Source organism: Galeopterus variegatus, unplaced genomic scaffold, assembly GCF_000696425.1.
Source record: "Galeopterus variegatus unplaced genomic scaffold, G_variegatus-3.0.2 Scaffold933, whole genome shotgun sequence".
NCBI classification, from domain to species: domain Eukaryota; kingdom Metazoa; phylum Chordata; class Mammalia; order Dermoptera; family Cynocephalidae; genus Galeopterus; species Galeopterus variegatus.
The window spans coordinates 345,341-369,538 of record NW_007727044.1 but is presented as its reverse complement, the minus strand read 5'-3'; the positions used below and the strand labels follow the sequence as shown (position 1 = coordinate 369,538).

The window sequence follows — 24,198 nt, the reverse complement described above, 5'->3', positions numbered from 1 at the left end:
TTATTGAGTTGTTTTTTATCATTGATTTGAAAGTACTTTTGGTTGTTGTTTTTGTGTTTTTGTTTTGTTTAGCAACTTAGAACAACACACATTTATTATCTCAGTTTTTATGGGTCAGGATTCCAGGCATAGCTTTGTTTAGTCCACTTCTCCAGGGTCTCATCTGAAAGCTACAGTCACAAAGGTCAGGGCTGCAGTCTCATCTCAAGGTTTGACTGAGGAAGGATCCATGTATAAGCTCACATGATTGTTGGCAGAATTCAGTCTCTTATGAACTGAACATCTTTGCGGGATGTTGGACTGAAGGTCTCAGTTTCTTGCTGTCAGTTGGAGATTACCCTCAGTTTCTGCCACATGGGCCTCTCCTCAGGGCAGCTCACAACATGGCAACTTGTTTTGTCAAAGTCAGCAGGGAAGAGTTTATGTTTATGGGTTTATTATGATTACAAAGTATATGGATGAACAGCCAGAGGGAAGAGATGTGTAGGGCAAGGCACACAGAGAGGGCATAGTGTTTCCATGCCCTCTCTGTGTGCCTACCCTCCAGCAAATTCCTGGTTCAGCAATCTGGAAGTTCTGGGAGTTCTTTATATATTCTAGATACAAGTCCTTTATCAAATACATGATTTGGAAATATTTTCTCCCAGTCTGTTGCTTGTCTTTTAATCTTACTGTTTTTCAAAGAGCAGAAATTCTTAAGTTTGATGAAGTCCAATTTATCACCTTTTTCTTTTATGGATTGTGCTTTCATTGTCCTGAGAAATACTTGCCTAACTCAAGGTCACAAAGATTTTCTCATATGTTTTCTTGTAAAATGTTTTATGGTTTTGGCTTTCACATTTAGTTCTATGATCCATTTTGAGTTAATTTTTGTATATGGTGCAAGGTATGGATCAAAGTTCAGTTTTTGCTTAATGGATATCCATACTTATGATATTCAAGGGAAGAATTAAAACAATGCCAAGTTTAAAAGGTTATACCAGGCTTTCAGTTTTCTTTGTGTTATCCTTGACTTTGTTAGATTTTACATTTTGCTGGAACTTCTTAAAACAGTATCCTGTGATTGAACTTCTTCATCCTCAAATTTCCAGTCTTTATACTTTAACCAATGAAGTGTTATTTATACACTCTTTGGAAACATACCATATACTGTAGATAATTATAGCAAAAGTGTAATGGATAGCAGAAGATATTGCCAAACCAAAATTCTTGAGACTAGACAAGACAAATACATAATAGATGTCTGTATAGATCACAGTGCTAGGAAATACACAGAAAAGTAAGTGCAAGAGGAACTAAAAATAAAGTTCTTATAAAAATCTTCTGTTACTTCTTGTCTAATCTATTAGTGGTTTGTTTTCCTTCATTTAGTAAAAAAGAGCTTTAGAATCAGATTCTAGAATGGATCTTTTAAAAATACATGTATTATGTATACATGAATGTGTATACACATACACATGTTCTATGCATTGGCTTAAAGAGTAGAAAATATCACAGGATATAGTTTATCTTATAGCACTGTGCAGTCTTATTCAGAAATAAGAAAGTTTTTCCACTTAGCTGTAAGTCATTTCTTTTTAGTTTAGTGGAGAAAACTACTTTCTGAGAGCTGATGCAGCATTTTTTTGTAGGCAATCATGTAGCATGGGCTTTTGAGTCAGATAAATGTGGGTTTTAATCAGCATTATTCTACTGCTTACAAACTTAAAGACATGAGAGAAATACTTTTCACAGAGGTAGTGTCCTTATCTCTTGTGGAAATGTTAATAATTACCTTTTCCTGGGTTGTTGAGGAGTTTAAACAAAATAATAAAGCGAGTACTGGCACAATACTTAACACATAGTAGGTATTCAATATATGTTTATTTTTCTATCATCAGGGAATTGACCTTTGAAGCATGTGGCTACAGTATGAAGAACCCATAAATGGATAGGACAAGGGGAGAGAGTTTGTTTTCATTAGCTTTAGCTGATCATCCATGATCCATCCCCTCCACCAACTCCCCAGAAAGATTCATTTTAATGCTATTATTTTCCTTATCATCCATCAGCAGAGAGAAAATGAGTATGTTTGGAAAGAGCGCAAGATTTTACAACAGTGGAATTACCATCACCTAACTGGGTTTATGAAGGCTTGATTTAGAACATTTAGATCTACCTTTTTCTGTTTTGGGGAGAAAGGGAATCAGAAATTTGAACGGAAGGACTCGTCCAAACAGAAAGATAGCTAGCATCTGCCTCAATAGTGTATAACCTCTTCTAATAGTTTTTAGAATAAGTGATTTTGGAGTTCTTTTAAATATTTCCTGTACTGATTCTAATTTAATGTTCATTTCACAGGATGTATACAGAAACTAGAGACTTAGATTACATATAGAAAATTGAGTAACAGCAGACTGTTTTTAGGGTTTATTCAAATGGACATCACATTCATTTGGATAGATTTAGTGACATCAGCTGATAATTGAAAAGAAACTATGTAGTCTTTAATCTGACCTTTTCATATTGATCTTAGATGGATGATTTAGACATGACTGATATATCTGTCATGAGTTTGTCTAGAAGATGTAATAAACATTTTCATTTGTAGCATAAAGCCAGCCTTTATTATTCTTTTAGAAGTTTTAATAGCATATATGCAAAATCATATAAAGATTTTAAAAAATTATATCAGCATAGGTTTAGTAATTGTTAATAGAAGTAATTGCACAAGGTTGCGATTCTTTTTTTCTCATTTTCAGATGAAACCTGTTACCTGACATTTTTATATGTAGCAGGAGTGCACAGGTTGTTAAAAAGATAAAAAATTAATGATAAATTGAATTCAAACATAAAATAGTTCAAGTCCATCCTGATGAAACAACTTCACTTAGGTCTGAGGCTTTTGGGTCATCTTTTTAGTTATAAAGTTTATCTTGCTTATTTTTTAGTAAAATATGTAAATATGTATAATGCCCTATCATACAGTAAGAAATGGTCAGCTGATTTTCTGTGCATATATGGTTGCTGGTTATTTGAAAAGTATTATCCTCTGAGGATTATTTTACCAATTTTGTATTCAGCTTAGATTAGAGAGAATATAATGTCTCCTTAGGTAAAATACTTCATAGAACCAAAGAGGTCCAGACTAAATTGTTTTTATTTGTTTTTTTTTCTTTTTTTGATTTTACTGCAGTTTTATGCAATTGACCTGATTTTAAAATATAAAACTAGGAAGGCATATTTTTCATTTACCAGAATATGAATCTTAATTTCATTTTGAAACTAACATCTGTATTTTAAGGTGAATGGTAGTGATAAACACCAAAACCCCAGCTTTTTAAAACTAGTAGTGCCTTTTTTGTTGCTCTTTAAAAGCAAACATAAATGCAAGATATTTTCAGAGTATAAAAGATTCCTTTCCTCAAACTTTTTAAGAACTCATTTTATTATACAAACAACTTTATTCATGCTAAATTGTAACTTTCTGTTTGAATAATTGCCTGACTTTTATAATTTTTTTTAATAAAATCTCTTCCAACTGCAGCTATCCTCAAAAAAATTATTTAATCAAGAGTTTTAACCAATTTTACCGTCATTGATCCAAAAAGATATTTATTGAATAGCCATTATGTTTCTGGCTGTCCTCACTGCAAAGAATTCAGCAATGGACAAAACAAGCCCTCACTCTTCCAGAGCCTACATTCTTGGCACAGACACTAAACAAATATACAAATAAACATTTAATGGAATATCAGTTTGTGATTAGTGTTGAGAAGTAAAATCAGAGTAAGAGTGTAGGGAGTAATTTTAAATGAACATTGAAAAATTACATTTTTTCAGTTTTTGAAGCATATAAATTCTTTGTCTTGTCTTTTAAAATTTGCTTTTGACTAATTTACTCATGCCAATTATTTAGAGAAATTAAGAACTTGTAAATATTTTGTATACTAACCTAAAAATCTAGGTCCAACTAGTGAATTTAGCATTTATAGATGGAGGTGTCTATAGAGGAATAAAATCTTTGGTTAACCACTACTTTACTTTTAGTAGTAAAGTCTGCAGCTCTTGAAACTTGTAATTCTGGAGTGGTTTCAGTTTGCATCATTCCCTGGGGAGCCTGTTGATACAGCACTGAGTTTCAGATTATTATTCAGCTGTAGAAGTTTTATGCTTAGGCATTTTCTTACATCTTTCTCTCTCAGTCAGTAGAAATCTTGTGTTTTTGCCAAATAAAATAAATCCCATACTAATAAGAAGCTATAAATAAATAGTAGGAGCATGAGTCAGAGCCAGCATCACCCTTATTCCTTGTGTGTACCTCTCCAGTCCTCCCCTACTCCCCAATATGTTCATTTTGCACAAACATGTAGTATTGCATGACTACTGTTCTACAGATGAACTTCATTTCAGTTATTTAAGTGTGGGCTATTTTTTAGAACCTATTAATACTTTAACTAGTAAAATTCTGGCATATTACCAGAGTCAAAAGCAGAATGTGAAACTCTGAGTGCTGTTGATGGGAGAAAAAAAAAATATTTCCTACCTCTCTCATATAAAGCCTTAAAGAATTTAGCCCAGAAGTCTGTTGTTAGATCCCCAACATAGATTTTCATATGAGGTAGCATAATTCAGCAATTTTTCAGAGAAAAAGAAAAAGAAAAGTTACTTATAAGTCCTGTCTCTTCTGCTAGTCAGGTTCTGTCTGATAACATTTTATCTTGTTTGACTTCATTAATTTATTTATTCATTTGGTAAATGTTCATTGAACACTTACTGTTGCCAGGCACTGTGCTACCACAGAATATGTAAAAATGAATAAGCTAAAATCCTTGTTCTCAAGGAATTTATTATAGTGGAGAAAATTTTGGATTTGTTTGTAAATCCAAAATTATAACACTGTGATAGGAATTATAAAAAAGATATAATGCAGAATACTCTGAGATTACAAATAAAATTACTACTATTTATGAAGTATTTACTGTCCTAGATGTCTTATATGTTATTTCATTTAATCCTTTCAGCAGCCTAACCCTAACCCTAACCCTTTAGATATTATTACACTATTTAACTTGGGAGAGGAGCACTAACTTCATTATGGAAGGAGTAGGTGGTATCAGGGAATATTTTTCAGAAAACAATTCTTGAGTTAATTAAAGAAGAGTGAGTAGGGTAGAGAGTGGGAGGAAGATGAAGTAGTGTTGCATTTCACACACAGAGGTGAATATGTCAACACATAGGATGAGTGAGAGAACTATTGGTATGTAGAGTAGGTTCTGGGAAATAAATGATGGCAGGATCCAGATCATGAAGGAGCTTGTGGGCCACATTTAAGGAATTTGGGTCTTACCCTGTAGAAGACAGAAATATGATTAGACTTGCATTGAAGGATGATAACTCTGTAATTGTTTGCACAAGGCATTCAGAAGAGGCATTTAAAAGGAAGTTAATTCCTTTTAAAGGAAGAAATTCTCCTCCAGGTTTGACTTAGGTTTATTAAATACTTATAGTATAAACATAAAACTAAATTTTAGAAACACCTTAAATTCTAGTTTACAATTACAAAATCAAAATAATTGTATATATTACATGTAAATAAAATTACAAAGATAAAATTTAAATCAGCTATAATTTATGTAACACATCATGTTTTTGTGAAATAGTCATTACTTGCAAGTGAAGGTGATTCTTTCCTAGTGTAGGTACTTCAAATTTTTAATTAAATATTTCCATACTGTTGAGTACTCTGTGATAACTTAATTTTTGTCTATGTGAACCACTAAAAAGACAAAAACAAAAAACTTTGCTCTATCTGATTAACAGTTGTTTGGGGGAAGGGGAAAAAGGATAATCATACCTAATAGGCTCCCTTCTTGCCAATCCATTAAAGAAATGGTACTTGGTGTCATAATCATAAAAAACATAATTGCTGGCCTCAATAATGCATGGCAGTTATAATATGACACGCAGTATGCTTGCATCAATTATTTTTATCATCAAAATGTGAATACACACAAAAAATAGAGAACTGAGGGACTCAGTTCATCAGAGAAATGCAGAACTAGAGGATTCATTTTTCATCTAGTACAAGGAATTTCATAAACAAGGAAGCCATCATTGCCTTGGGTGGAGAGTCATTCGTCAATGAATTTTAAAAAGTCAGGAATCTAGGATCCAGAGATGAGTAGATTTTTGCTAAAATCAATGATCCTAAGGACACTTGAGTGACATCATTGTTTCCAAACTATACCAATTATGTAATTTGTAAGATAAAATAATATTCACTTGATGAATACATAGCTATTTTAAGAAGGGGTTCTGTTCAGATATGCACTTTTCAGCCAATGCACTTTCCAGTAAACTTTGTGCTTACTTCACTTGTGCCTTCGGTTCTATGGCCTTTGAATACTGATCATCTCAGAAATTTAAGCCAGTTTTTAAAAATTTACTTATATTCAGCCCTGTAGTAAAATTAGCTATCATTGCTAAATAACAAGGTAGCATATAAAAAAATTATATCTTTGTTTGTATATAATTCACAGTTCTCCACTTCAAAGGATGAAGGGAGATTTTGGAATGCTGATGTAGAGACCTCCTTTAATAATAGGTAACATTTATTGAGTAATTACTATGTTCAAGGTACAGTGCTTAAATTCTTTACATGTATTAACTATTAATCCTCAAAACAACTTTTGTGAGATAGCTACTTTTATACTGCTCATTTTATAGATGAGGAAGATGATCAGAAAGAGGTTAAATAACTTAACCATGGTCACATAGGTAGTAAGTAGAAAAGCCAGGATTTGAATGTGGCAGGCTAACTTCATAGCCTTAACCACAGTGCTATATTGCCACTCTGCTTCATTTAAAGCCATGCATGTACACATTAGATTTGGAGACTGAGTTCTGGAGATGGTAAAATGGCAACTACAACTGAGAAAGAGACACTGCAGCAACTACCTCTATATTGTTTGTTTCTGTACTCTTGTGTGTAGCAGTCTAACAGAAAGAATGAAGGAGGAGGATGTGATATATTTGTCAACCCTAGAAATTGGCTCTGGCAGGGTTCTTAGTAATTACATTGTAAAACTATTCATAAGTGGTAAATGAGGCCATTGGCTAGAAAATTTAAGATCCATTGCGAACTGAATTGAAGAATTTTATAAATATAAGGGAATAAATATTACCACCCACCAGAGTCTTAAGATTACCTAGATTTAATCCCATTGTTTGTTTCTCCTTACTTCTATAAACAGAAAAATCAGTGAAAAAAATGTATTTTGAAGGATTAAATCCCAGTCTGTATCTCAAGGTTACATTTATGTCCAATAGTTCATACAAGAACAGTTGCTCAGAATAGTTCTGTAAATGTAAGTCACACATAGGACTGCAGAATCCCTTCTTCACAGGGCATAGTTTCAGAGTTGGAAGATTTGTAAGGGATAATCAATCCATAAAACTGTAGGTATTTGTGAAAGAAGAGTGGTGTGTCAATTATTGGCACCAGTACATGATGAACCCTGCTGGGCTGTGGAGAAAGTAGAAACCGACCTGAACAAGACATTCTACACAGCTGTCCCTGGCATTCCTTCACCTGTTAGCACTCAGTTTTAATTTCATGGGTCAAATCAAGGCATGGAAATACGTTAAATAATTTTTTAAAAACAACTGCTCGTTGCTGTTGGTCATTGGGGGAAGAAAATTTAGGAGCTGTTATTCTCCTATCAACCTTGTTAACAAGTACAGGAAACATTATGAATAAAACTCTTACATCATACCAGAAAAAATACCAGCTGAATCTCCTAAAGGATTTTATAGTCTATCATGAGACAACTAAAGAAATCATTCCGTATAAATGGCTGCATTAATCAGCATCATAATGTAAGTAGAAAGAAACTTCCCTACTTATTTAAAAGAGCAACTAGAAATACTTACTTTATGAAAACAGTGACCATTTGTTAAACCATAACACCATTGAGGATGTTTTGGGTATAAAAGGAAATTTTCATAATAGTTCCATTGTAATCTTTTTTTTTTTTTTTTGTCCTTTTTGTGACCGGTAAGGGGATTGCACCCCTTGGCTTGGTGTCCCCGGCCCAGTGCTCAGCCAGTGAGCGCACCAGCCATCCCTATATAGGACCTGAACCCGCAGCGGGAGCGCTGCTGCGCTCCCAGCGCCGCACTCTCCCGAGTGCACCATGGGGCCGGCCCCCATTGTAATCTTTTTTTTTTTTTTTCCTTTTTTGGACCGGTAAGGGGATTGCACCCCTTGGCTTGGTGTCCCCGGCCCAGTGCTCAGCCAGTGAGCGCACCAGCCATCCCTATATAGGACCTGAACCCGCAGCGGGAGCGCTGCTGCGCTCCCAGCGCCGCACTCTCCCGAGTGCACCATGGGGCCGGCCCCCATTGTAATCTTTTGTAGCCAAAGTTATGAAGAAAATTAAGATATGGTAAAGTTGTCGGCAAGTTTCAAGATTTGGTTTTCCTTTTCTGCTTGATAGCTCTATCTAAATTCCCCTAGCTTGAATGTAAATGTGTGTGTCAAAATGTATGTATATCTAATTCACATTTTGGGGGAGGTTTAATGTAAGTATAAATAGAAATTCTTTTCCTAAGCAAAAAAAAAAAAAAAAAGTTACATAGTGTTGAATTCTACCTTTTCTCACTTCTCCACATCCAAAATTATCACCAAGTATAGGCACACTTCAGAGATATTGCAGATTTGGTTCCAGACTACTGCAATAAAGTGAATATCTCAATCAAATGAGTCACATGAATTTTTTGGTTTACTAGTGCATATAAAGTTATGTTTACACTATACTGTAGTATAAGTGTGCAATAGCATTATGTCTAAAAAACTCAATGTATATATCTTAATTTAAAAAATATTTTGCTGACAAGTAGCTGGGCCTTCAGCAAGTTGCAGTCTTTTTGCTGGTGGAGGGTCTATCCTCAATGTGGTTGCTGAAGTTTGGGGTGTCTGTGGCAATTTCTTAAAATACGATGACAATGAAGTTTGGCACATCAGTTGACCCTTCCTTTCGTGAAAGATTTCTCTTTAGTATGTGATGTTGTTTGATAGCATTTTATCCACAGGAGAATTTCTTTCAGAATTAGAGTCAATTCTCTCAAACACTGCTGCTGCTTTATCAACTAGGTTTATGTAATATTTTAAATCCTTGTAATTCCAACAATGTTTACAGCATCTTCACAGCATCTTCTTCATCCCATGTCAAGAAACCACTTTCTTTGTTCATCCATAAGAAGCAACAACTCATCTGTTAAAATTTTTTATCATGAGATTGCAGCAATTCTGTCACATCTTCAGGCACCACTTGTAATTCTAGTTCTCTTAATATTTCCACTACGTCTGTGTAAAGTAAGGCAAATCATAACTAAAGCCAAAATGTTTCATTATTTTAGTTATACTAAGTTTCCATTTATACTGTCAGAGCTAGGGCTCAGACCCTCCAAACTCATTGTACAGACTGGGTCCCCAGACCCCTCACACGTAGGTCCATGCTAGGTAATTGAGAAAGATTCGAGGAGCTATTGGCAGATGACATGAGCTTAGTCCTCAGTGGCAGCAGCTTATAGGTCCGGCATTGGCAGTGGCCTTGCAGAGGGTCCCGGGGGCACTAGCAGCAGCCTCCAGCAGCAGCAGTGGCCTCCCCATGCCCCCCCCACGGGGGGGCATCCTGGGGATGAGAAGCTCCGTGGATCAGAGCCACTCATCCTTAAGTCCATAACCCAGGACACCTGGATGCACATGCGCAATTATGCTAGACTATAACCAAGGAATGTCTGAGTGCATATGCCTATTTACATCAAATGCTCGGCAAGATTCTGAACATCTGAGGGGCCGTGACCATTTTTCCTATATTTTCCCAACAATCTGCTTAGTTGCTTACTCCACTGAAGTCTTGAACCCCTCAAAGTCATCCATGAGGGTTGGAATCAACTGCCAAACTTCTATTTTGACCTCTTCCCATGAATCATGAATGTTCTTAATGACAGCTAGAATAGTGAATCCTTTCCAGAAGGTTTTCAATTTACTTTGCCCAGATCCATCAGAGGAATCACTATCTATGGCAGCTATAGCCTTATAAAATGTACTTCTTAAATAATAAGACTTGGAAGTCAAAATTACTCCTTGATCCATGGGCTGCAGAATGGATGTCGTGTTAACAGGCATGAAAACAACGTTAATCTCTTTGTACATCTTCATCAGAGCTCTTAGGTGACTAGGTGCATTGTTAATGAGCAATAATATTTTGAAAGGAATCTTTTTTTCTGAGCAGTAGGTCTTAGCAGTAGGCTTAAAATATTCAGTAAACCATGCTGTAAAAGATGTGCTGTCACTTGGGCTTTGTTGTTCCACTTATAGAGCACAGGCAGAGTAGATTTAGCATAATTCTTAAGGGCCCTAGGTTTTTTGGAATGGCAAATGAGCATTGGCTTCACCTTAAAGTCTTCAGCGGCATTAGCCCCTAACAAGAGAGTCAGCCTGACTTTTGAAGCTTTGAACCCAGGCATTGACTTCTCCTTTCTAGCTGTGAAATTCCTAAATGGCATCTTCTTCCAGTGTAAGGCTGTTTCATCTACATTGAAAATCTATTGTTTAGTGTAGTCACCTCCATCAATGATCTTAGCTACATCTTCTGAATAACTTGCTGCAGCTTGTACATCAGCACTTGCTGCCTCACCTTGTACTTTCATGTTATGGAGAAAGGTGCTTTTCTAAACCTCATGAACTAACCTCTGCTAGCTTTAGACTTTTCTTCTATAGCTTCCTCACCTCTCTCAGCCTTCATAGAATTGAAGAGAGTTAGGGCCTTGCTCTGGATTAGGCATTGGCTTAAGGGAATGTTGTGACTAGTTTGATCTTCTATCCAGACCACTAAAACTTTCTCCACATCAGCAATAAGGCTGTATTGCTAAAGCGACACGACTATGCCAGTTGTGGGGTTAAAGCAATAGCTATGCTAATTGTATGGTTAGGCATTTCATAACTAATGCCGAAATGTTTCATTATTTTAGTTATACTAAGTTTCCATTTGTATTGTCAGGGTTAGGGCTTAGACACTTCAAACCCATTGTACAGACTAGGTCACCAGACCCCTCACGTGCAGGTGCATGCTAGGTAATTGGGAAAGATCCTGGGAGCCGTTGGCAGATGACACGAGCTCAGTCCTTAGCAGTAGCAGCAACAGCTTATAGCAGCCTCCAGCAGCAGTGGCAGTGGCCTCCTGGAGGATCCCAGGGGCCCTGGCAGCAATAGCTTGCAGCAACAGCCTCCAGCAGCAGTAGTGGCCTCCCCGTGGTGCCCCCAGGAACATCCCAGTGGGGGGGGCACTGTGGATCAGAGCCACTCGTCTTTTATACTTAAGGCCACCTGGGTGCACATGTGCAATTACTTTAGACAATAACCAAGGAATGCCTGGGTGCACATGCATATTTACATCAAATGCTCAGCAAGATTCTGAACACTTGAGGAGCCCTGACCATTTTCCTTTATTTTCCCTACAAAGGCTATTTCTCTTTCTTAACATTTGTGTGTTCACTGGAATAGCACTTTTCACTTCCTTCAAGAACTTCTCCTTTACATTCCAATTTGGCTGTTTGGTGCAAGAGGCCTAGCTTAAGGCCTATCTCAGCTTTTGACATTTCTTCCTCACTAAACTTAATCTCATTTCTAGATTTTGATTTAAAGTGAGAGAGGTGTGACTCTTCCTTTCACTTGAACACTTAGAAGCCATTATTCATTGGCGTAATTTCAATATTATTATTGAAAGGTTATTCATTGGCCTAATTTCAATATTGTTGTGTCTCAGAGAATAGGAAAGCCTGAGGAAAGGGAGAGAAATGGATAAACAGTTGGTGGAGCAGTCAGAACACAAACATTTATCCATTAAGTTCACCATCTTATATGGGCGCAGTTTGTGTTGTCCAAAAACAATTACAATAGTAATATCAAAGATCACTGACCACAGACTATCATAACAGATATGGTAATAATGAAAAAGTCTGAAATATTTTGAGAATTACCAAATATGACACAGAGACATCAAGTAAGCACATGCTGTTGGGGAAATGATGCTAATAAACTTGCTCGACACAGGGTTGCCACAAACCTTGAATTTGTAAAAAAAAAAAAAAAAATACAGTATCTGTGAAATGCATGAAACAAGATGTGCTTATATTTTTAATTTTACTTTCTAAATCTGTTTTGATTCTTCTCTTCAACCCCATCACCGCTACTTTAAATGAGGCATACAAGTATTTTCTCATTTGGATTATGACAAGTCTCTCCTCCTTTAGTCTCTTCTTCAGATCCACTTCCACCCTTCATATCATCCGTGTGTATTTTTTCCCTTCCTAAATTCCTTGATTGGCTTTTATTAAATCCAAATTCCTTAAGCATGGCAAACAGGGGCCTGCCTCCATGAGCTGGTCTTTGTTTACTTCTCCTGCCTCATTCCATTATACCTTGAGATCCAATTTACCAGTAGTTCCCCAATATCTCTCCCACAAATACAAATATATGTATATATATCCCTTTATCCCCTCCACCCCATATATAATTTTTTTCCAATGCATCCTTCTTTATCACAGTCCTACAAGACTTGAAGAAATCTGAACACAGAAACCATCTTCAAATTTCTAACTCCTAGTCGGGGCTGATCATAGTTGACTTGAACACAATTTGCTATTTTGTTAGTATAAGTATCTTACTATGACATGTGTAGTTGCAGCTGCCATGCACTCCCTAGATCCCCTTTCAGTACTAAAGGATTCTTTCCCTACAGCTGGCAGTCCTGCTGCCAGACAGCCCTCTTCAGGAATTGCCGTGTCCCTAACTCAGGACAACTCTGAAGGGCCTTTCCCAATTTCTCCATGGGGTCAGCTGAGGCCTTGAGAATGCATTCAAGTACAACTTCTGCCCCTCCTGTCTCTTCCCTTCCATCTTAAAAACAGTTCCTAATAAACTTACTGTAAGCAAACTCTGAGTCTGCTTGCTGGAGAATCCAACTTGTAACATGTTTGTTTTATTGATACTTCCTTCTTAAGTTGTAGATCATGTGAAGGTATGGTTAGCTAAAATCTTACTAATTCAAGATCATTTCATCAGGTGTGTTGAGCACCTGCTCCATGCCAAGGCATTGTGCCAGATGAGATGGAGACAAATTAAGACTTGGCCCCTGCCCTGAAGGAGTTTATAGTCTAATTGAGGTAGAGTTACATAAGAAACTAACTATACAATAGCACCTTTAGAATAATCTTTTTGAAGTAAACGTCAGTAATTTAGTATAAAAGTCAAAGGCATGGACTTTACTCTGTGGTATTGAAAACAACAAAAAGAAAATATTTCAGGGGAAGGAAAATGAATATAAGTAAATAGGCTCAAATTTCAGAAGTTTACAGAATTTGTCTTTAGTTCTGGAAGCCTTTCGGGAAAAGGTAGTTTTTTAAATTTTTATTTTGAAATAATTTCAAATTTACAGAAAAGTTGCAAGAATAATACTGAACTCACATACACCCTTTGTGCAGATTTGTCAACTTTTAATATTTCCGCATAAGTAAGCCATAGAAGATCTCAGAAGTTTGTTAACTTGATTAAAATACCATTGTGAAGTGAAGCACTTGTGATTTTCTAAGAGGAAAGCATGGATAGGTCCAGGTTATCTGTAAAGATGTGACTTACCGCTCCCTAGATGTAGACCTTGCTCTGGAGAGCTCATTTGGTGAGGTGCTTTTCAAAAGAGATGTGTATGGGTCGACCCCGTGGCTCACTCGGGAGAGTGCGCCGCTGGGGGGAGTGCCGAGGCCGCGGGTTCGGATCTTATATAAGGATGGCCGGTGCGCTCACTGGCTGAGCACGGTGTGGGTGACACCAAGCCAAGGGTTGCGATCCCCTTACCGGTCGGTCACAAAAAAAAAAAAAAAAAAAAGCGTATTCTGGATCCAGGAACTGTGGATTTCCTTGAGTTACTAAGTAAGGTATGAGGGTACTTCAAAAAGTTCATGGAAGAATCCGACTTGTCATTGCCAGCTTCACAATGCTTAAGTTAAATGACATTCTTAGGAACTGTCTTTTGTGTTCAGGCTTCCCGTCAGCCAGGCTGGTAGGTAAGGGAGGGGCGGCTCTGGAAACTAGAGCTAGGTCTCCCCTAACACGTGGACCTCGATGCTCCTGCAGCCCTGGCTCGAAACCTCCACACACCAAGAGCCTTGGCAGCGCCAAGGCTGGCACTGCGTGCAGAAGGCGTCTTTCGGAGGGCGTGGTCGGGCGCAGCGCGAGTCGCTGGGCCCCCCCCCCACGTCATTTCCGGTGTGGTCTGTTGGGAGTTAGTGGTGGTTGCGAAGGCCTAAGCCCAGCCTTCCAAGCAGGGAGAAACCCAGGTCCTGTCCACCGCAAAGCTCGAGGCCTCTGGAGGTCATGGCTTCCCCGCTGAAGCGAGAGCAGGATGTGCAGGGGATAGTAGATAAGTTTCGGGCCCGGATTGCCCAGGAGGCCGAGAATTTGGTGTCCACCTTCTTCCCTCAGAAGCTGTCTGAGCTGGATAGCTGGGTCCAGGAGCTCCGCCTGCAAGACCTGTCCAGAATCCGATCGGTGCCAGCCCCGGAGTTCCCCGCCTCCCCAGACACTGCAGGGGATGGGCCCAACCGGGATCTGCTGCCTCTGCAGACCCAGTCCTCGGTCAAGGTCCCAGCACTGCCGGGCGGTGAGGGACAGCTTCTGCGGAGCAACCAGAATCTGGTGGAACTGATTGAGCGGGTAAAACCTGAGATCGAGCTGCTGAGGGAGAAGTGCAACACTGTGCGGATATGGGTGCAGCTCCTCATCCCGAAGGTGGAGGATGGCAACAACTTCGGAGTGTCTATCCAGGAAGACACCGTGGACCAGCTGTGGACCGTGGAGAGCACAGCCGCCTCCTATCTACGCCGCTTCTCCACCTACTACAACACCCGGGCCAAGTTGGTATCCAAGATAGTGAAGTACCCCCAAGTGGAAGACTATCACCGCACTGTAGCCGAGGTCGACGAAAACGAGTACCTGAGTGTGCGCCAGATCCTGCTGCATTTACGGAACCAGTATGCCACTTTGCATGACGTAATCCTCAAAAACATCGAGAAGATCAAGACCCCTCGGAGCACCAACTCCAACAACCTATACTGAGGACCTTTCTCCATCCCACTTTTCTAAAGGAGTTGGCTGAGCTATTTTGGCAGCTAGAAGGCTGGTTATTAATGACCACAGGTGATGAGACGACTAGAAATGAGCGTTACCGAATTTCACACATCTTATCCTCACAATGAATCTTCTTTTGTTGTAATTTTTATTTGATCTTCCCTTTTTGAGGATGGAGACAAACCGTCTGATAGAATGTGGTAAGGTTGGCCAAGGAGAAAGGACTGCCATTTTTAAAAGCAGCTTTGTAGATGGATGTAGGCCAAGTTTCTTTATTATGACATTGGTGACATTGAATGGTTTCGGGAGTTACTTAACTAAAGTTTATAACAAAGTTAAATGAAGCTTTTCCTAAGGTTCTGCTGTATGTTTCTTTGTTCAAACCTCAGAAATAACGCTGGAACTCCCAGGACGTCATTTCTCGTGTGGTCTGTTGGGAGTTGGTGGTGGTGGCAGACCCCGGGACACCATCATTCGTTTTTTGTTTTGTTTTTGTTTTTGCAAGGAAAGGAGTTTCCAATTTAGAGGATTGAAATAAAACTTTGTTATAACATTTTATGATGGCCTGTGTGCTTATCTGAACTTTAATTTTCAGATGGATAAGGTTACCCTCCTCCTCAGTTGGACTCATACCCTTGATATTTTTCAACTATGATGTGTAGGAAAAATGAGCATATAAAGAGTAATAAATTTTATTTCTTCCAGAGAGATGGACATCCACCTCCCTTAAAATGAAGAATCTTGAAAATGGCTTCCTTGCAAAACCTTCTACTATCTCAGCATCTTTCAGTTTCCTTTTACATACAGCTTATAATTTCTTCTGCATATCCATTTATCTCATAAATCCCTGCTAAGTCCATCAGGCTTTATATCACATATACTCCCCCCTCCCCCAGTTGATTTTCAACTCCCTTCTTTTTTGGTCTCAAGATATTTCTTAAAGGTGGCTAGATTTCCTTCTCACATTGTATGTATGGATCATTCTTTAAAGACTCTAAAATGTGACTTTGTTTTTTTTCCCTCCTGCCTGCTTTTTCTGCCTCTGTAAGGGGAAACCATTGTCTTCTCAACAGTGAACTAACTATATTGTTGGTATTTTTATTTTTTTATTTTTTTATTTTTTTTATTTTTTTTAATTTTTTTTTTTTAAAGATGACCGGTAAGGGGATCTCAACCCTTGACTTGGTGTTGTCAGCACCACGCTCAGCCAGTGAGCAAACCGGCCATCCCTATATGGGATCCGAACCCGGGGCCTTGGTGTTATCAGCACCGCACTCTCCCGAGTGAGCCACGGGCCGGCCCTATTGTTGGTATTTTTATTTTTTTATTTTTTTTAATTTTTTTTTTTTAAAGATGACCGGTAAGGGGATCTCAACCCTTGACTTGGTGTTGTCAGCACCACGCTCAGCCAGTGAGCAAACCGGCCATCCCTATATGGGATCCGAACCCGGGGCCTTGGTGTTATCAGCACCGCACTCTCCCGAGTGAGCCACGGGCCGGCCCTATTGTTGGTATTTTTAAAGTTCAGCATTTCCAGATTTCATTTGCAGGTAAGATACATTTTTGCACTGAGTCACCTCATGCGTCAGGGACAATTTCTTTCTTGTGATATAATGCAATGAATCCTTTTTGCATAGTGGTTTTTGTTTAGAATTTCATCTTTTCTGATGATAAAGATACTTTAGCCAGCTGAAGTGTATTTATTTAAAACACCTTTGTTTCAGTATTAGTATTATTTCAGGATATTCATCACTCAATACCACTTGTGGACATTATATAGTACAAATTTAGAAAACGGGTGAGTAGGAGTTATTTTTGATGTTTTTTTTATATATAGAAATGAGATTATTCCTGTGCACAATGACGGCTTCATCTTTTTCCAATTCAACTAACTGAATTCTCATGATATTTTTAAGCCTGTATACATATCTAAGGTATGAACTTATTTAACCTTTTAATATATTTTATAATTATACAGTATTTGCATGCAACAAATTATTTCTCAATTTTTTGGTGTGGAAAAATTACAAGGGATTAAATTAATTTTTTGTGAGAGATGAGAATGTATTTCCCATTGAAATTTCTTTTCTGCATAATATAAGACCCTCTGAAACTAGGTGACCATATAGTAAGCAGAGCCTAGTGTCTATTATTAAATCTCATTTGTAATCCTACCCCCCCCCCCCTTTTGCAATATCTTTGTAAGACATATAGTAAGCAGAGCCTAGTGTCTATTATTAAATCTCATTTGTAATCCTACCCCCCCCCCTTTGCAATATCTTTGTAAGGATAGAACAAGAGAATTCCTTGCTGCGAATATTACCTTTAGATCTCGTTATAGTCAGGGTCATAACATGATTGTTTTATCTGTTTTCTTTTAATTGATCCTAACAACTACCTCCCCTCCCCATATCCCCATTTAATAAGCGAAATCACTTTTGAATGAGTCTTTCTTTAGGAGTTTCTTTAGCAGTGTGTTTTGGTTGCCAAGGGTGAAAACCAGCATGAACTTTTGTTGTACAGACTTGACTCTTAAAGCTGCTGTAAAAAATTTCCTATTTAACAGCAAGAATTATTTAACATGTAAAGCGGAAATTTTTCTTTTGAATGTTTTTTTTTAAAAAGAAATATTTCTGAGTTTGAACTCCAGTTACTGGTGGTGGGTTTTTTTGTTTTTCTAAGGTAGCAGTGACATCTGTTAAGTTTTTCTCAGGTGGTGTCAATGTCTGTGTGGGAAGTGCTTGATTTATGAAACATTTCTTTTTTTTTTTTTTTTTTTCATTTTCGTTATCTATTTTACCTGGAAGAGTGAAAAGAATATATTTCTCTCCATGAGTAAGGTGAATTAATTTGAGATATAAAATTGTTTTAATCATCTGTTAAAAAATTTTATTCATAGTTATATCTAGAAAATGTACCTTATACTTGAGCCTGTCCTTATTAAAATAGACATAAATATTTGTCTATTCTAACCTATGTAGATTAAAAAAATGTGTAAACTGGTCTAGTGGAAACTTTATTTTCAAAGTAAATTCCTAAAAAATGATAACAAAGTAAAACAAGTTTATTCTTTTGTTGAACTTCTGAAAAGTGTGAGTCTCTCAAATCTGCCCTTAAAAAGCAATAACAAAAGATATTGCCTAATAGAAAGACATCTGTTTACATTTCACATCCCCCATCAAGAGTTCTCTTTCTTTCCCTAGTAAGGTGTTATATCTAATTCAGAAAAGTGCCAGGAGTCTTACATTAGTTCATACCATTTGACAGGCATTTAATTGTACACAAGTGTGTAGTGGACAATGTAAGAGAAGTCCAAATGTTTAAATTTTCAACTAGTGTTAATCATCTAAGGTTTAAAATATCTGTTCCATACATAATATAACCATCATCTTTTACTTACTCCTTTTACTCTTAAACTGTCAAACCCTATGCCAGATTGAAATAAATTATCTCTAATCCCATGCATGCCTTTTACTAAGAAAATATGCATGTCCTTCGTAATTAAAGATGTCTGGTATTTGCATTTTTTTCCCTTCTCTAATACTCTATCAAACTAAATTGGTACAGGAATGCTTTTATAAAGTTGCTGTTTCTGCAAAAAGTAATCCCTTTGTGATTTTTCCCCTTTCTTGCAAATGGTTGGAAAAACTTTTATAATAATAAACCTATTTCAGGAACTGGTGTTAAAATATGGTACCAGTGTGAATCATTTGGCTATTATTCATAGTAGAGACTGAAATCTTTTTTGTTCCTTTCTAACAAAACAGCTGAATTGAGAGTGTATGTGTATATAAAGAAATATAAGTTTTTAATGTTAATAAGTTTTAAAAACTCATTTTGGAATTAAATAATTTTAGTTTCAAATTCATGAAAGCCACTAACTAAAATTTGATTGGAAACTCTGAAATTAGTAGATCTGTTTTTTAGAATTGAATGAAATACCTTTCTTAAAACACATAAATGATATAGAAGAGTATTAATTTTAAAATTCTTGAACTTTGGAGTTAAGAGTTTTTATTTTTTTATTTTATTTTATTTTTTTTTTAAAGATGACCGGTAAGGGGATCTCAACCCTTGGCTTGGTGTTGTCAGCACCACGCTCAGCCAGTGAGCAAACCGGCCATCCGTATATGGGATCCGAACCCGTGGCCTTGGTGTTATCAGCACCGCACTCTACCGAGTGAGCCACGGGCCGGCCCAAGAGTTTTTAAAGATTATTTAATCGTTTATAAATTCTTTGGTTGTTAGAGGCAACATTTATTTTGTAGTCTTTATGAGGTTTACGTATTTCTGTAGAATTCTTACCAAATGGTCTCAACCATTAATATATAACTATGTTATCATTTTAAAATGCTTTTTATTTTCAAAAGGACTATCTCCATGCTCAGAAATTTGAAAAATAAAGGAGAAATCACCCATAGCCCATTAGTCTAACAAAATTATTGAAATTCATGTGTTTCACTTATTTTAAAGGATGCATATGTTTTCACATTATTGTAACATAGCATATGCATACTTCTGTAGAGTATAAGCACTTCTATTTAAAGCCAGTCTAATAATTTCATTTGACTTTTATCCCCAGATTCAAATAGCAGTAAACAAACCCCCATTCATTCTGTGTTCCAAGGATTCTTCTGGCTCTTTTCCCTAACTGTGAAAATATTTGTATGAGGCAGGGATTTTGATTAGAGTATGGAAAATAGTGATCAAGTAGCCAGGAGGACATGTGCCTAGATGACTATGAGAATGTCTAGACAGTTAGATAGGATTTTACTCTCAGTTGGATCTCCATAGTGGTTTTAGCAGTGTATCGGTGATCATTTTATTATTTAGTGCTTGTTCTCCCCCCCACACACACACCAAAGCATTTAATTACTTCTATAAAATCTGTATGAGAAAGCAGCCTTGTTGTTTTATATTGATTAGATGAGTTGTTCCTGCTTACGTGATTTGGTATGAGTAGGAGGGAATCCTACTTCTGTCAACATTTAAACATTTCTGAAAAATGCTACTGTACATTGACATCAAGGCATTTAAAAAATTTTTTACTGATCTTTTTAAAAAAACAAAGGACCCAGTCAGTTACAGAAACAGATGCTGGACCATCCCTGTTCCCTGCGTGAGAAAACTATTGTGTTAACACATATAAATATCTGCCTACCTTGAACTGAAATTATCCATGGGAAGCAGAATATATATAGAAGTTTCATTATTTGTCTTTTCATCAACAGTAGGTGCTCTATATTAAATGATCATACATTTGTATGTGTTTTTTTCTTTGCTTACTTTATGTTGATGAATCTTCAAGTTCCCAAAGGTCAGTAGCAGAATTTTATCAGTCAAGCTTAGTGATCCTAGTCACACAGGTTTAAAATGTTTCACTAGTAAATGGAACGTAATGAATTCTCTCACACAGAGAATGTCAAGTGTTATATTTACTTATTGGTGAAAAATTAGAGGGAGTGGATGTGCAGGAATTGAACCTATAATCAATAGGATTAAGTTCCTTTTTACAACTTGGCCATTTATTTTAGCTTTATTATTTATTATTCTCACTTTAACAAAGTTTTACAGCAGGACACTGGAAATAACATTTGCTTCAAATACTGTTGCTTTCACAGTGCTAAGCATTATGAAATTCTTGAATAAATATATAGTTTCCGCTTTAGATTTGTGAGATTTGGAGATGTACTTTTACTCCCTTATTTTACAGATGAAGAAATTTAGACTCAGAGTTGTACAGCATCACACAACTTATTTGTGATGAATCAAGGCCTAGAAGTCAATCGTGTTCCATTTCATGCTAATGTTCTTTTCTCTGCAATATACTGCCTCCTTATTATCAGTAAATGAAATTGTATTAAAAAGAATTCTTCTAGAAATATACAAACCAGCAAAATTTAAGATTGACATATCACCCCCTCTAAATGGTATATTATTTTATTCTGTGAAATTTAAGAGAAGCTGGAATGTTTCTAAACCAAAATGGACTGTAATATTTTTACTTAATTGAAGATGATGGGAAAAAACTCAAACCACAATCTCTAAATTTTTATGTTAAGTGTAACAAAGTTAATTTGTTCATATAAAATGCTCCTTACTAAACAAAGTTCAGGAGCTTCCATATTTCCAGTTCCATATCCATCTGGGAGGAGTTATACCACTAGGAATGCCATTTCTGTTAGAGGACAATGGTATTAGAGCTTTTGGAGACAGACTAGGAGAAATGTAGTGCAGAATTCTATTTATTTCACTATTAATATATGAGCTTAAAATATCCTACTAATCAACTCCCCTACCCCTCAACCTTTGCCACTAAAGAACTGCTTAATGAAGCTGTCATGACTGCTTTCCTAAATAAACTACAGAATAAAGGGGAAAAGCAGAGGAGTTGTAGTTTTCTGTTAGAGAGGAAGCCTTGACAGGGCTATTTCCCAAAAGCAGTTTATCCTCTAGAGCTGCACTGTTCAGTACAGTAGCCTCTAGTCTTGAAATGTAACTAGTCCTAATTGAGATGTGCTATAAGTGTAAAATAAACTCTAGATTTTGAAGACTTAGTACGAAGAAAAAAAGTAAAATATTTCAATGCTTTTTATGTTGATTACATGTTGAAAGATAATAGTTTGGATATATTGGGTCAAATAAAGTAGATTTAATTTCACCCGTTTCTTTTTGCTTTTTATTGTGTGTACCAGAAATTTTAAAGTTACGTATGTGGTTCTCATATATGTATCTGGTTTTCAGTAAACACTGCTCTTGAACTAAGATTTCTAAGGTAACTGAGATGATCCTAGATGTGCCAATACCGATAGTGGCATGTTATGAGGACATGGTATTCCATTAAGAGTAGATTTATTTTGACTCTTAGTAAATTTTTTATTGAGCTGTCATCTGGTTTATAATGTACAATTCAGTAAAAACCATTCAGATAGAGGCTAAACTTTGTGAGCTAAGCCTCCTCAGAGTCCACCTGGGTCTTGGAACTTAGAATGCTGACAGGAATGGATGGCTAGCATACCCGTTAAGCATGCCTTCTCAATATCATGTCTTATCTAGGCTCTTGGCCTAGAGAACTATTATTTCATATTACTAATTCAGGGCTGCTCCATATGCTTTAGAAATGAAATAGATGGTAGGTTTGACATATGAAAATTAAGACAAATACCCAGTATTATTATCTGAATGAAAGAATAATGTACCTCTGGTGCCTAAGAGTACCTATAGGTAGTCAGGCTCTTCCTCAAGGAGCAGCGTTTGAATGCTCAATTAAATCCTCATGATTCCATTGGATTCTCTTAATAGTGTTATGTAGTACTTATTTATTCTTGTATTATTTTTATGTATATCCTCACTAGGTAAAGTTTCTTGAGAATGGTGAGGGGTATTTAGTTCACCCTTTTATCCCTTATGGTGTTTTACATATAGTAAATTTATAAAGTGTTTTGAACTAAATTGAACTAAATCAAAACTGGATCAAACCGAAGAAAATTGTTTCTCCCTTTTTGTAAGACATGTGGATACGTAACCCAGGAATATGTAACAATGTCGAGAGACATCTAAAAATATGATTCAGAGTTAAACAAAGGCCAATTAGGTTTTTACACTATTTTTTGGCTTCTAATTAAAAAAATTTTTCACATCACAATAATATAAATACTTTAAAGTACTCCAGGCAATTCTCTGTCGGTATTCCTGGTGATGTCATTAAGCCTGTGCACCCTGCAACAGCTGCAAGTTATTTCAAACATCTGTACTGAATCCTCACGCTGCACAAGCCCACTTGAAATCAACTCTCTCACCCCGTTAACACTTCAGTAATTCTCTAAAACTTTTCTAAGAATTAGGGAGAAATAAGTCTAGTATATCAAAGAGCAAAGAATCCTCAAACTTGTTTTTCAAAATTGATTCTCTGTCATCCTGAACATAATGCTTCATTTACCTTTTCTGATTTCTGTATTTAAAAAGTTGGTTTCTTAAATACTTAAAAGTTAAATAGTTTGTCAAAATATGTAGAAAGAAATTCCTTTAAGCTTATTAAGTCTTATTTGTCAATTAAAGATAAAAATTCTGGGTAAAAATTATTTCATAAATTTTAAACAGTTTAAATCGAGTAGGTGGACTCAACAGTCTACTACTTTATTCCTCTTCTTGTATATCACTGAAAAATTTTCTCTGCTCTTTTTACACATTTTATGCTGTGGGACAAGCACAGAATTATTGAACTCATTACCTATACATTCCATAGCTTACTCCAGTACTTATATTAGGCACCCATCCAGAGCTGGAGGTACTGTTATTTACCCAATATATTCTAGGGCTATGGATACAAAACTTTCAAACATCTCATTTTTGTAGAGGAGCCTTAAATTCCTTTTATTCCTAATATATTTCATCATGTTATGAATACAGATTGACAGTAGTATTTGTTTTGGTGGAACTTGAGATGTGTTAGGAAAAGAATGTATTTAATTGTGAGTGAGACTGTAAAGGCTAAAAAAGTTTACAAAGGATGTGACTGAATAATAACCATGATGATAGAGTAGCCACAAACTGACCAGAGCAGTTGTTAGTCATTTCTATTAAATCATGTCTGGGATGGAAGAAAACAGATAGTCACTAATTGGGAGAATCAACTGTTACTTATAAAATGCTTTGCTAAAGATTTCTCACTGTTTTACTGTAAATAGAATCTAACCACTCGAGCACATTATGGCTATAAGTTAATCTCTTTGCTTGAAAGTAAGTAAAGTAGTTGTTAAAGACAAATGACTTTCATGCTATAAGACATGAAACAATTTTGAATGAGATAACATTTTTTCACTAAAAGAGTCATTCATGTTAAAATATTTATTGGGTACCTTTAGCCTGAGATGCTGGAAATTGAAAGAGGGAGTTTTCTGTCTAAAGCAGTGGTCCTTCATCCTTTTTTGATCATGGACCTCTCCCTCTCCCAAGAAAAATACATATACATCTTAAAACAGAATATCAAATAATTTCAGGAAGCCCATGGATCCTACCATTATGAA

The 24,198-nt window shown here is 36.5% G+C and overlaps 2 protein-coding genes across 2 annotated transcripts in view; both read left to right on the top strand.

The window, feature by feature from the left end:
• The window catches only part of ATF6 (activating transcription factor 6), a 204,719-nt gene that overhangs the window by 103,756 nt on the left and 76,765 nt on the right, over positions 1–24,198 (top strand). The gene's annotated exons all lie outside the window — the stretch shown is intronic.
• On the top strand, positions 14,420–15,176 carry LOC103591147 (proteasome activator complex subunit 3-like). Its single transcript, XM_008573559.1, has 2 exons — positions 14,420–14,593; positions 14,819–15,176. Exons 1-2 carry the CDS (start codon positions 14,420–14,422, stop codon positions 15,158–15,160), a joined length of 516 nt encoding a protein of 171 aa, XP_008571781.1. The 3' UTR covers positions 15,161–15,176.

What these genes read in the sequence shown, in the direction of transcription:
- LOC103591147 (XM_008573559.1), top strand. Translation starts at nt 14,420, where the DNA reads ATGGCTTCCCCGCTGAAGCGAGAGCAGGATGTGCAGGGGATAGTAGAT. An exon ending in ACCTGTCCAGAATCCGATCG is followed by an intron (nt 14,594 to 14,818) that starts GTGCCAGCCCCG and finishes ATATGGGTGCAG; the next exon opens with CTCCTCATCCCGAAGGTGGA.